Genomic DNA, 14955 nt, shown 5'->3' on the forward strand with positions numbered 1-14955 from the left:
TTAGTAGAGACGGGGTTTCACCATGTTAGCCAGGATGGTCTCGATCTCCTGACCTCGTGATCCACCCGCCTCGGCCTCCCAAAGTGCTGGGATTACAGGCTTGAGCCACCGCGCCCGGCCCAATGTATGTATGTATATATATATATACACTTTTTTTTTTTTAAGAGACAGAGTCTCACTATGTTGCCCAGGCTAGAGTGCAGTGACTAGTCACAGGAGCGATCACTGAGCACTACAGCCTTGAACTCCTGGGCTTAAGCTATCCCACACTTCAGCCTCCCAAGTAGCTGGGACTACAGGCACGAGCCTGGGTGCCTGACTGTCCATATTTTATATGATCTTAAAGGTAATAATTCTTGGCAGAAATCCTGGTAGCTTTAATATATCATAGGTTCAGAACAATTACATGAACTAAATGGGGATATTTAATTTGAATAATACTCACAGTAAAGTTGATGAGGTCATAGTATAGGTGAAGATGCTTTTGCTTAGTAACATGTATTGCTCCAGATTCGTCTCTCTTTACCTGATGATGAAATAAAAACAACCTAAAAACCAACTACTGTTTGAGGGACTTTTTTAGATATTTAATTATACTCCATCTAGAATATCACATTTACCCGTTATCCCATTCACTGTAGATAAGCCAAAAGTGCTGATAATTAAATAAATGATTATGAAAGTAGAAAAAAAATTATTTGTTCCATTATTTACACCAAAATGCAGGGCATATCTGGAAGTGGTCTAGTTGTCAGTATTGACAAGTGCTGTGACATAGTTTTCACTCTGTTATAATTCAGAACAACCTAACTTTATCACATCAATGACTATAATTAAAATACAAAAAGGGCCGGGCGAGGTGGCTCACACCTGTAATCCCAGCACTTTGGGAGGCCGAGGTGGGCGGATCATGAGGTCAGGAGATCGAGACCATCCTGGCTAACACAGTGAAACCCCGTCTCTACTGAAAATACCAAAAACTAGCCAGGCGTGTGGTGGGCGCCTGTAATCCCAGCTGCTCGGGAGGCTGAGGTAGGAGAATGGCGTGAACCCAGGAGGCAGAGCTTGCAGTGAGCTGAGATAGCGCCACTGCACTCCAGCCTGGGCAACAGAGCAAGACTCTGTCTCAAAAAAAAAAAAAAATACAAAAAGGAATGGTGACACAGTGTGAGGAAGTCAAAAGTCCATTCAAGAAAAAAAGATGCTGCAGTGATGTGAGCCAGACTTCTCTGAACTATGATACTATTATGAGAGGACCTCAAAAAGTTCATGGAAAATGCATACAATGAAAAAACTATGCATGGATCTCAAAAATTGTTTGCACCAAAAGAAACTCGTACTAACTTACTATAACATGTCTGAAAAGGATCTAGTTTGAGGCATTAAGAAGGAAAGACACCAGTTTGAAAAGAGCCCCAAAGAGCAACATAAATTCTGCTAAAATTGAAGCAAGAACAAATATCAAATTTATGGTGAAGCTTCAGTGGAAGAATGGTAAAATCACTGATGCTTAATAAAAGTTTATGGGAACAATGCCCCCAGAGAAAGCAGCAGTTTACAAATGGGTAACTCGTTTTAAGAAGGAACAAGATGATGTTGAAGGTGAAGCCTGCAATTGCAGACCATACCCATCAATTAGCGAGGAAAAATATTCATCTTGTTCATGCCCTAATTGAAAGAGATAAATGATTAACAGCAGAAACAACAGCCAAAACCATAGACATTTCAACTGGTTTAGCTTGCACTATTCTGACTGAAAAATTAAAGCTGAGCAAAGTTTCTACTTGACGGGTGCCAAAACAGTTGTGCCCAGGTCAGCTGCAGACAAGAGCAAAGCTTTTAACGGGAATTTTAAACATGTGGAATCAAGATCCTGAAGCATTTCTCTGAAAAACTATAACAGGAGATAAAACATGGTTTTACCAGTGTGGTCCTGAAGAAAAAGCACAAGCAAAACAAAGGCTATGAAGAGGCAGAAGTGGTCTAGCCAAAGCAAAAGCACACCAGGCAAGAGCAAAGGTCATGGCAACAATTTTTTGGGATGCTCAAGGCATTTTGCTTGTTGATTTTCTGAAGGGCCAAAGAACAATAACATCTGCTTATTAAGAGTGCGTTTTGAGAAAGTTAGCCAAAGCTCTGGCAGACAAATGCCCAGGAAAGCTTCACCAGACTGTCCTCCACCACAACCATGTTCCTGCTCACTGCTCTCATCAAACAAGGCCAATTCTGAGAGCATTTCGATCCACCATACAGTACTGATTTGGCTCCTTTGACTTCTGTCTCCTAATCTAGAAAAAGTCTATAAAGGGCACCCATTTTTCTTTAGTTAATAATGTGAAAAAGACTGCATTGACATGATTAAATTCCCAAGACCTTCAGTTCTTTAGGGATGGACTATATGGCTGGTATCAGCACTTTAAAAAGTATCTTGAACAAGATGAAGCTTATGTTGAGAAATAAAATTTATTTTTATTTTTTAACTCCATTTTTCCACAAACTTTTTGAAGTTCCGTTGTGTAATTCTAACATCCCAAAATTTCCCAAAAGGACCTTGAGTGTCAATCTTTTATTTATTCGTATCTATAAATATACTCTATATCCTCAGTCATCCTTCTCCCCTTCTGCTCCAAGGTAACAGAACACTGAAGAAACATAAAGCACAAGATGCGCCTGACCACCTGAAATTCATGGCATTCAATTCAACCTGGGCTTTCTTGTACAGTCCCCATAGTAGTATAATAGATGTCTTTCCCTTTAAGTCACAATTCTCTTTGCCTTCTGGCCCCATCACTTACAGCGGTGACCTCGCCTGATGTTTTAACAGAAATCTGAGACCACTTAACATGGGCCCTTCATGTGCACCCACCTTCATTTCACTAAATCACTTCTCCCTTAAGAAACGATCCTGTGGTAAAATGAACATGGGATCTAGAGCCATATGTCTAATTCTAAGTTCCACTATTATACCCGTGTGACCAAAGGCAGTCACCTACTCTTTCTCAGTTTCCTGAGAATATATGGTCCACAGACGCTAAAATGTTTACTGTGTGGCCCTTTACACAAAAAGCTTGCTAACCCCTCATCTAGATTAATAATGATTGGCCTAGACTGGTAATGGAGTCATCACAGGTTCCTAAGTAATTAAAGTCATAAAGATATGATTAAAGTGACATTTTAGGAAGATCAGTCTAGAAGTAGCAAAAAGCATACATACAGAAGGCAGGAGAAAAATTAAAGGTTTTTCTCAATAAGGTAGGTGTAAGGTGTTTAGACAAAGATGGTTAGTTGCAGTGAGAGTTAAGGGATGACAACTTTCAAGGAAAAATAAGTCTTCTCATCATATTGGATCTGAAGGACATGAATGAAACATCCCACTTCTGACTTTGCATTTTAGAATCAAGAAACATTTGAAAAGAGATTGATTGGGGAGAAAATGATGAAGGAATATTTCAATGTTTTGAGCTGAAACTGAAGGCGGGACTCTCAAATGTTGTATTGGGGATGTTCTAATAAAACTTTATTTATAAAAACAGATGGCTGGCCAGATTTGGCCCACAGGCCACAGTTTGCCAACCCCTACTCTCAATCCACCCCATATATTCAATTATATTTTCCACTACAACCTTCTCTTTGTCATTAATTCTATAAATATTTATTGACTATTTACAATATAAAGCACTGTTCTAGTGGCTGGAAATATAACAGTAAAGATGGTCTCTAGATTTATGGAGCTTTCTGTCTAGTGGCGAAGAAAAACATTAGACAAATAATTTTAAAAGTGCTGAATGTGGCCAAGCACAGTGGCTCACACTTGTAATCCCAATATTTGGGAGGCTGAGGCGGGAGGATCACTTGAGGCCAGGAGTTAGAGAGTCAGCCTGGGCCTCAGTTGGAGACCCACAATACCTCGTCCCTCTTTTGTTTTTGTTTTTTTTTAAGTGCTGAATATTATCAAAAGATGTATATAACTAACTTAGTTCAGAGGTCAGGGAAGGCCATGTTAATCATGAGCTGGGAGACAATGGAAGATAGCACAGAACTTTTCTGGCAGAGGCAACAGTATATGTAAAAGGCACTGAGGCCAGAGACTAGTTAGGAAGCTATGGCAGAATCCAGGCTAGACATGTACATGATTTAGACTAAGGAAAGAGCAATGGGGGAGACAAAAAAGGAGAAATTCAAGAGATTTTTGGAGGTAGAGTCAATAGGGCTTGATGATAGGGCACAAATGAAGAAAGAAAGGTAACTGAAAAGTAACTCCTAAGTTTCTGGCTGGAGGAAATAGGTAGACAGTAGTGAACTTGCTTCACTGAGCTAGGAAACCCAAGAGATTATTAATACAAAGGCACATTCTTGCCTCTGTGACTTCAGTTCATCTCATTTCCAACAATATGCATACCCAGCCTTCCTGCAGTAGTTGCAGTATATCCTTCATAAAGCCATTAATACCCTCTCTAGTCCATACTAATCACTTTGTACTCTGAATTTGTATCAGCTTGATTTTCATCACATAGTTCAATCCTTAAACCATTTTCTGTAGTAATAATGAACAGACTGATTTTGCTTTTCAAACAAGATTATAAGCTGAGTGAAAGATGAAATTACGTTGTATACTTCCTTCCTTCCATTGCTACTTGTACCCATCACAGTGTAGAGGACACAACAGGTGCTCAATGATACTTGCTCTCTAATACACACATATGTAGTTACACATACATTAACACATATTCACATTCATACCTTTATACATTTACATACACCATTAATTATTTGTCAAAGAAATGGAGCTGAGAAATAAACCATGAAAGGTTATGGAACTGAGAGTGATCACCTTTTTCCCATGCTAATCATTAAAGCCTCAGATAAAAATAAAATAGGTTGCACTCTCTCCAAAGACTTATGATAGTAACACAAATTTCTTTGACACATTATTAAATTACTGATGAATAAAAAAAACTACAAGAGGCTTTCTAATGGATGTAGCATCATATTAGGACTTACCAATAGAAAATGAACGACATCTCCTCTGCAGAAGGCAAGCATGGGATTCACATAATTTTGCACTGCTACAAAGTGCCAGGCCAGCAGTGGCACACTGGAAGGATCCATCTAAGTAGGGAGATGGAAAAAAAACATCATCACAGTTGATAAACAAGGGGACAAAGAGAAAACTGTGGTTAAAAACAGCATCTGACTAGTGTTCCTTGATAAAAATTTTCTCCAATTTCTCAGTAAAGCAAGAACTAACTGGGAAGTGTCACGAGGGAACTTTCTGGGTTGATGGTAATGTTCTACACCTTGATAGGAATTTGAGTTACAAAAGTGTTAAGCATTTGTCAAAGTTCAGCAAATGTACACTCAAGATCTGTGCACTTCTTTGTATGTAGATTCTACACCTAAGGAAAAACCTAAAGAAGTATTAAACTCTAGCTAATAATATGTATGCTAAATATTTAGGGGAAAGAATACTGGTTTCTGAAATTTCCTTTGAAATATATAAAAAATATAATTTGATAAGTGGACAGAGGGATGGGTATATGGACAGATATGTAATAAAGGGCAGTAAATGTTATATATAGAATTTAGATCGTAGCTATACAAGTATTCAACGTAAAATTATTTCAATTTTGTTTGAAAATGTTTATAATAAAATGTTGAAAACAAAAACAATAAAAACATTTAAAAAAAGCAAACACATACTACCATGAAAAAAATCTGAATTTGCCAATGAAGCTAATCTAACAAATGTTAATGGCCATCTAAGCCAGTTTTGCCATCTGAAAGGATAGACCTGCTTCCCCTAGGGCCCAGAGACACACAGGGTACCAACAGGAAAACAAAAGTGAGTTCCTTCACCATAGGGGATGCTTTCTGCACCAGCCAGAGTTCTGTATCACCAATCTCCATCCCATCCTATCAATACCTCTCCTCATATATACATTGGAAGATCACAACTCTGAAAATAACCAAGAAGAAAAGAAAGGGAAAACTGGTATATAAATAACACACGCCAGGAAGTATCATCCTCCAAAGTAAAATACCAGAGGCAGAAGCCAGGGACAGCACATGTAGTAGCAATCTACAGCACATATGACAGTGGGGTCTACTCTATCCACAGTTCAGTGCCAAAGCTGCAGACAGTGAGTATAAGCCTGTCTCAGCACAGCAGCCATGTAAAAATAAGTATCTTTTAAACACTGAAAATCAAGGCTTGGACTCAATAAATCAACTTATCCTTCAACTTTAAATCTGGTAAGGGAATTTTATTGCCCTCAGAAGGACACTGAATGAAGTAGGAAATTCCAATGCATGAAGTTAGGTGTGACCACAGAGTGCCAGGACAGCAATATACAGAGACTGTCAAGTTGAGGTTAAGAACAAAAGCCAACTGTATGCTGTCTATGAGAGAAAAGCTTAAAGCGATAAATGTAGAAAAGTACAAGATCTCATGATCCCTAGGACACTGTGCTGGTCATCAGCTTATAATGCTTTGATCACCTTAAGGCAAGTCCAGCCAACGATCTCTGGAGTACTGACTTTCATCCTGTCTAGTTTTCTGACAATCTCATAGAATTCACCCCTTGCAAGTCATCTTTCTCAACCTCCTGACATGGTCCTTCCTTTGGCCAATAAGATGGAGGGACTTACTCACCCGGCCATAGGGAAAAGTCATCCATACTTTCAAGGATGGTTTCAATCCAATGACCAGTATCTTTAAGAGAAAAATATGTTTTCAATATTGACCTTGTAATTTTCAAATATTTGGTATTCAAAGTTTCTAAAAGTTCTGAGTTTTAACTTCTAAATGCACTTACTTTTGTTAAGGATGCCATGGCCAATAATGAAAACTGTGTGATGGGATGATCTTTCAACTCAGGCTTAGAATGCAGAGGCTCAATACAGCAGACTTCACCCTTGGAACCACTGAACAGACATCTAGATTCACAGGTTCTCACTCCCATCACTCTCCTGAAAATGTAATTAGAAAATTCAGAATCAATTTAGCAAAGATTCAAGGCACTACTATCTCTTGCTTGGCCTACTTTAATAGCCTCCTACCTCCTATTCTTAACCCCCAACAATCCAAGCTCCACAGGACTGCAGCATGATCTTTTTATTATACAAGTCAGATTCGTTTATTTTTCTGCCAAAAACAGTCTACTGGCTTGCTACTGTACATAAAAAATAAAATCCAAACTCTTTCCCATGTCTTAAAAGGATATGATCTGGCTCCTCCCTTCACTCCTCTCCCCCTATTGTGTTCCTGACAAAGTCACACTCAACCCATGCCTGCTTTCTTCAATCACTCTAGCAGGCCAAGTTTGTGGCCACCTCAAAGCCTTTGTGTCTGAATGTTCTCTGCCTGGAATATTTCCCTCAGATCTGTGCATATGTTGACTGGCTCACCATTCAGGTATTTTTCCAGATGTTGCTCCTTCTGAGAAAGGCATTCCAGAATCATCCTTAAGTGCAATCTAGAGTTATCCCCTGTCTTGTTTTCTTCGCAGTACTTAGACCCATCTGAAGTGATTTCATTTATGTGCTGGTTTGCTGTTTCCTTACCCTTACTGCAGCTAGAATCTAAGTTCTCTTAGAGCAGAAACTTTGCTTGGTTCACAGTTAAAACTCTGGGGTCTAGATAAATACCTACACATAGGAGATGCTCAATAAACATTAACTGAATAAGAAGTATGTTTTTTTCAGAAATTACTTTGTGCTTAGCATTGTTAGAAGCTATGAGAAACACAAGAAACAAAGATCGTTGTCAATCTTGGAGAACTTATGAAAACATAATCCACAATGAATATTATGTTCTACTTTTCAAAAAACTCTGCTTCCTAAACGCTCTTTGATATGTCTATACAGTCTTTGCTCTTAAAGAGCAAACATGGCAATTCTAAGATAATTAAAAACCTGTTTACACCTGCCCATTTCGATTATAATCAACTGGGCCTTGAGCCTAAACCAAAATTAGTAAGCTACTCCAGAAGAGTGGTCCCAAGCTTGACAGCACATAAGAATCTCCCGGGGAATAGGAGTCTAGAATCCCAACTCAGACCTACTGAGATAAAACTCGGGAGGACCAGGCCCAGAACTCTGTTTGTTCTATTAATATAAGCCTTCCCAGCTAATTGTAATACACAATCATAGTCTACTCTCAATTACAGGGGCTTTCTAGACCTCCTCATGTTCAATTTCAAATCATTTAAACAGAGCTAGTCTTTTCATTTGTCAACAGATGTCCACCAGTCTCTTACTTAAATGTCAATTCAAAAACAGAGCCTCCGCTGTCATTGCAAATTGCAAGAGTTGGGTCATCTGTAAACTAAACAGAGAAGGAATTTATTTTCTTGTAGATTTTTAAATAGTCAAGTATTAAGAAGGAAAAAATTATACAATTTTGAAAAACTACAATATACACATTTAATAGCTTTTGAAATAACCTAAACTAGATTTAGTGCTCATTACTCTAAACATACAAACTTACCTTTATTTAGAGTAATAATGGTCCAAAATCTTTAAAAAAAACAGAGGCTTTCAAAAAGCAAAACCACCTTTCATCAGGATAAAAGAAAAATACAAACTATGATTGATAAAAATTCTAAAGTTCTGTACTTGGGTTCTTACAATAACTTTTTGTAACTTGCTATTATTAAATAAATGAAATCCTCTGGTTACATTTGCACCTGCCCAGTTTTCAAGAATAGCGACTCTAAAAAATACTTGGTATCTCTGAGAAATAAACTTATCTGAATATGTCTTCTGAATAACTGAAAAGTAAGTCCACTGTATCTAAAACATTTTAACTTTTCATATACAACTCTTCCCAAAATGTGCTACCTCCTTGATCTTCTTCCACAGCAAATACATCAGTTATCACTACCTAACTTAGAAAACTCAGAATAATAAATAATGTTCACAATGACAGACAGTCCTAAGGTGACCTGAAGTATGGTCAATGTTGCAGGACACAAAATGGAATAAAGTGAACTTGTGCCATTTACAGTGACTATCCTCCCTAAACTCAAAGGTTGGTGAACCATCCTAAATGGCATGCCTCAGGTTCTCAGTCAGGGATGGCTGAGGTACTAGAGGCCACTGTAAAATTCTTCTTCCTTTACCCAAACACACGCATAGTTAAAAAGCCCCACAACTTTGCTCTTACGGCCTAGATGAGCAGTTGCCAGAGTGAGAAGCATATACCCTAAGTACGTGCATGAAATGGTCCACCGGCGTGCAGGAAAAATAACAGAACTTGTATTTGTTTAATCTTCTATTTCTTGTGTATGTGCTTTATAATGTACATAAAAATTAGTACAGTAGTGCATTCATATAAATACACACATACACATAAATACCCATAAAGAATGAAATTTCAAATTGTTATTGATGAGATACAGGCTTAAATTTGAAGAACAACGTGTAGGAGTATTAAAATGCAAGTGGCTGATGTCAATAGAAGACTTCAGAAATATTCAACCCTATGTATCTTACTCCAGTGTTATTACTACATGTACCACCTTCATCACCATTGTCAGGCAACACGATGGCTCCTACTATGTATTATTTATCTCAACTGCATTCTTCTCTTTTCTCTCTGCCTTTATCTCTTCTGTTTCTTATTCTTTCTCCCAATATTTTTCTCTGCAAAAGGATTGCTCTTGTATAAACACCACCATCTAGTTTTTCCTTCAATCAAGTACTTATTGAGAGCTTCTATGGGTAAAACACAAAAATAAATGACAAACAGATTGTGATTTCAAAGACGCTCATCTACTAAGAGAGATAAGACCTATATACAAACAACTATAACATATTAAAAGTCGGCACAAGCCATATGAAAAGAGGTCAAGATATATTGCCATAATGCTCTGGAAATTCTCTCCACTTTTACTTTTTTACTTGTCTTGGTTGTTTTCATTGTTACTAAATGCTTCAACGCTGCTCTGTCACAGAAGACTTTTTGTAACTAACCTAGATACAGACATACAAACTCCAGATGCTTCCAGACTTTAAAAAGGATACTTACGGATGACAGAGCTCTGCAGAGCTAAGCAACAAAATGTGTACATGATTAAAATCTAGAAGATCTGATTTTAGACTTTTCTAGTTATAATCCTTTACCTTTTATGCTTCTGAACATGAGCTTGACAGCATGGAAGAATCAACACTCACATTGTATTTATAAATGAAATCTGTTACCTAAGTCAGTTTATTTTTTCAGGCCTGTAAGGAGAAAGCCAAGACTAGGATCTTAATGCTTTCCCTTTAGAGGCCTGAAAGAAAATAAACCAACAGATTCATTTCTAAACATAATCCAAACCTTGGTTCTTTCACAATCTGTGCCTTAAACCTCAGGCAACTCCCAAAAAAGGGTGACAGAGCACACCACCTCAGCAATAAAATTTGGATGAACTAAACAAAGGTAAAAAGACTTTTTAAGAGTTCCATATGAGTTTTAGCAGGGAGCTGCCCGTCTTTACTGCCAAACTCTAGTCTAGCAACACATCAATTTGCCCTTTTTGCCGCTGTATCTATTAGACTTCAGTGCAACTTGAAGCTGAATATTTCCATACCAGCCCATCTCCAGTTTTAACCTGGAAAAACATCATGTTGGGCTAGTCAAATAAAAGACAGCTCAATGTTACGGATTCTGTTTATGAGGTAATGTTCAGCTTCATGTTAAATACATTTTTTGGACTCTGATTATCAATATAGAGAAATTTACTTTAAAATAAATACAAAGGCATAATAAAAAATTATTAGAAAAAGAAAATAAAGCTATTACCTTGATATGCAATATTGCTGTTCCTGGAGGATGAGCATCTGTTATTGATCTTAGAAGTTTTCCACTGGCCAAATCCCACATGGTGATCTATAAGACAACTAAGTGCTTTAAAAACAAATTTATTACTCTTTTTTGGACTTAAGTATCCTGTCTTCTGGTTGGGATAATCTATTCCTTGACTATAAACATTGCAGGCAAAGAACTATAAAGTTAAAACATACCTAAAGGTTGCAGATCCATTAAAGCACTGAGCCTTTATTCGATCTTCATTTACCCCCATCCTGTCCATCCTACTTTTCCCTTTAGATTTTAAATGTTCTCATACTGAGAGACGAAAGATATTTCTCTAATAAGTCAATCTGTTTAGCACTGGTAAAAAGTATAGGAAGGCCTTACTGCCAAACTAGCTAGGGATGTATAAATCGGAAGATGAAAAAAACCATAACCTATTGCCAGTTTCAGAAGTAGAAAAAAATGCAAAAATCATCATCCAGGAATACAGAATCTTTCTAAAAAGCAGCCTCCATTATTTACATGACTGTAAGGAAGTACATTTTATATAACACCCCTGGTTGGTTTACAAAAATTATTTACCCAAATAGACACATGAACTAGGATATAAAAAAATTACAGACTCTGGGTCAGTTGATAACAATTAAGTAAAATTTTGAACAAGACAAAAATCAGATTCAGCAATCTCTGGTTAGCTCTACAAACATATTACTTCATAACACATATTTTGTGGTCTTTGATCTAAGATATTAGTTTTTTTTAATTGATCTTATTTTAACATTGTCTTATGAATTAAAGGAAGTTCATATCTTACCTGTCCTTTAGCAAAGCCACAAAGAAGTCTTGAGCAATCATTGTTGATACTGAGGGCAGAGATAGCGCCATACTGACCTCCAACACTAGTGCTACCCAGACAGAGTCGCAAAGCTTGATTCTGATCTAAAGAAAGCAGTTTTTAAAGTCAAGTGAAAGAAATGCAAGAGTGTGAATACATCTAGTACAGGCATGCTTTCAAAGACTTGGGAAGTGACAAGAATCAAAAGCAGCAGACAATGAAGTCACATTCATTTTTAAATCTATTTACTGGGCAACTAGCAGATGCTGGGCATTGAATTATACAGAAAAAAAAAGGCCGGCGTGGTGGCTCATGCCTGTAATCCCAGCACTTTGGAAGGCCAAGGTGAGTGGATCACCTGAAGTCAGGAGTTCAAGACCAGCCTGGCCAACATGGTAAAACCCCATCTCTACTAAAAATACAAAAATTAGCTGGGCATGGTGGCTCACGCCTGTAGTCCCAGCTACTCGAGAGGCACGAGAATCACTTAAACTCGGGAGGCAGAGGTCGCAGTCAGCTGAGATCATACCACTGCACTCCAGCCTGCGCAACAGAGTGAGACTCGGTCTCAAAAAAAAAAAAAAGAATACAGAAAAAAAAAGATCTACAAGAAAGCATAATATAAAATGCTAACGATAAGCCAAAAAAATCCATATGAAATCTGCATCTCCTTAAACAAACCGTCATCTGTCTCATCCTTGCTATTTTTAAGATGCAAAGTTATGGGGAATACCATCGTCTTTTAAAATAACTACAAAACTTCAAAATTCAAGAAATTTAATTTAGAATTTGGCTGAAATTTACATTTATATTATCCATAAAGAAAATTTACTAAGCAAATTAACAGTGCAAATTACAGAGTAAACATTTAAACGACTTCAGAAAATTATTTCAAACATCAAAATTTGATATGCTAAAAGTGGCTGGGCATGGTGGCTCACACCTGTAATCCCAGCACTTTGGGAGGCTGAGGAAGGAAGGGTCACTTGAGGTCAGGAGTTCGAGACCAGCCTGGCCAACACAGTGAAACCCCATCTCCACTAATATAAAAAATATAGCCGGGTGTGGTGGTGGGCGCCTGTAATTCCAGCTACTCGGGAGGCTGAGGCAGGAGAATCACTTGAACCCAGGAGGCAAAGGTTGCAGTGAACCGAGATCATGCCACTGCATTCCAGCCTGGGCGACAGAGCAAGACTCTGTCTCAAAAAACAACAACAAAAAGCTAAAAGCAAGTAATTCAAATATCTATTAGATTAAGTTTGATAAGGGCGAGGATCTTGCCTTAATCACCTCTGATTTCTCCAGAAGGCACTCAAATATTTATTAAATTCTGCTATCTAATAATTAATAGAAATTTCTCTAGGGTTTCTCCTAGGCAATGTTTATTGTGTCTAGAGTTCATTATTATACACACTTGAAAACAATGAAATTAAAAATTTAAATGTCAGAAGGCATGCCTACAAAATATAACTATTTAGAAAAAAGCAAAAAACACCATATTTCCACAACCTGGAGTTTTCTCAACTTCCCCAGCACTGTTTGTGCCTCTCTTAATTATCTACATGCAAATTTGGGGGTATGTCTTACTTCCCCTATTACACTATGACCTCTCTGAGGGCTAAGATCATGGCTGAATTAACACTCCCAAAGTACCTTGCTTAATGCCTTGTGCTTAGAAGGCATCTGACAATCATCTGAAAAGCTTTCACATTTGCCAATTCTCCTTCTATAAGAGTAAATCTAGTTATCAGACACAGTCATTCATTCTCAGGTCTAAGGAATAATATGAGGTCAGTCCTTTTGTCCATTCAAAGTGAATACTGTAAGAGTATTTTTCTGTGCTCACAAACAGACTTAAATAGAAATCCCCCCTTCCCAAAAAAGAGTTCTGAAACAATGAGTGTAACTACATAGCACACAGAACATACTTGATTTTTTTCACTCATTTTGGATTTTAGCTTTCCAAGGTGAACATTGAAAAGGAATAAAACTCATAAATATACAGGGTCTGATGTATTTTAAAAGTTACTGTCTTTATTCACATCTAGAGTTTTACAACTACAGATATTTTTCAATACATCCTGACTGTTCTCCCCCTTAAAATTTTTTCACCCTTCCTTGATTTAATCCAAATTATAAAACTTCCCTTTATTCGATAATTTTCCTGACTCTAAATATAACATCACATTTTATTTTGCTCTTCCAAAACTACCTACTTAAAGTAATGTTTTGCATGATCCTTATTTCATCAGAGCCACCCTGTATAGTTAGTGGATTTTCCACATATCTTAATTTGCAAACTATCATGATATGATGGTTGGGCAATAGTATCCCATATATACCTCTACTCTGGGTCACATGTATAGCTAACAGATGGACTGAAAGTAAGAGGACAAGGATAGAGTTGGTATGAAATTTCATACCCTGGAGTTTGGACCGCTTGCCTTCCAGGCACAGAGCGATGTCTAAGCAGCATACTACCAAGATCCTCTGTAGTCCCTGCTTTGAGATCCAAACTTCACAGAGTTCTGATTCACCAATACGTAAAGACTCTCACTACTACTTTCTAATTTAACAATGTTCACACTTTATATCAGACTATTTCAGGCACAGGAAGTATGAACAGGAGAACTGAGGATATGATAACAAAGAGAGTAAGGGTACCATGAAGAGGAAATAGAAAAGAGTGGCAATGGATGAAATGAGGGAAGGAAAAGGACATAACTTCCAGATTAAAAACCAAACATGACCATGCCTTCCTGACTGCTGTTCCCACATACCATCAACTAGCTAAGACAGGGAAGTAAATTATCAATCTTAGCCATTCCTGAAATATGGATTAAATTCACAGCCCACAAATCTGTTAATGGAAACATTCTCAACTTTTTTCTTGATTTTTTACAATGTATTTGTTGTTTTTATAATGTCCCTTTAGAAGGTATCGTGACTATGAAACCAGACACCTGGATTTTAATTCCACCCCTACCCCACGGATAGTTACGAGCCTTACAACTACAGCATGTCTTGGTAATTTTAGGAACGTTACTTAAATTCACTTAGCCTCCCTATCTTCATCTGTAAAATGTAGAAAATGCCCATTATCTCACTGTGTTGCTAAGAGGAATAAATGAGTAAAGTAAGATAATGCACCAAGGAACCAATTCAGTGTCCCTTGAATAGTATTAAGTGCTCATCACAAACTAATCTATAGATTACAATCATATATACATTTTAAAAAAACAGCAGGGATGGTGAGAGACATGATGGACAGTGTAACAAATGTAATCTACTTTGACTCCATAAAGATATTTATCAAACT

At 37.4% G+C, this 14955-nt stretch overlaps 1 protein-coding gene across 8 annotated transcripts in view; it reads right to left on the reverse strand.

The window, feature by feature from the left end:
• The window catches only part of VPS8 (VPS8, CORVET complex subunit), a 254143-nt gene that overhangs the window by 205034 nt on the left and 34154 nt on the right, over nt 1-14955 (reverse strand). For all 8 annotated transcript variants that reach the window (XM_025376216.1, XM_025376215.1, XM_025376217.1 and 5 more), the window contains 7 exons: nt 11616-11740; nt 10790-10876; nt 8259-8326; nt 6816-6969; nt 6653-6712; nt 5002-5109; nt 446-526 (listed from right to left, as the gene is read on the reverse strand). In XM_025376216.1, the coding sequence (XP_025232001.1) occupies nt 446-526; nt 5002-5109; nt 6653-6712; nt 6816-6969; nt 8259-8326; nt 10790-10876; nt 11616-11740 (683 nt within the window). The remainder of the gene's footprint in view (nt 1-445; nt 527-5001; nt 5110-6652; nt 6713-6815; nt 6970-8258; nt 8327-10789; nt 10877-11615; nt 11741-14955) is intronic.

This window comes from Theropithecus gelada, chromosome 2, assembly GCF_003255815.1.
Source record: "Theropithecus gelada isolate Dixy chromosome 2, Tgel_1.0, whole genome shotgun sequence".
Classification (NCBI taxonomy): domain Eukaryota; kingdom Metazoa; phylum Chordata; class Mammalia; order Primates; family Cercopithecidae; genus Theropithecus; species Theropithecus gelada.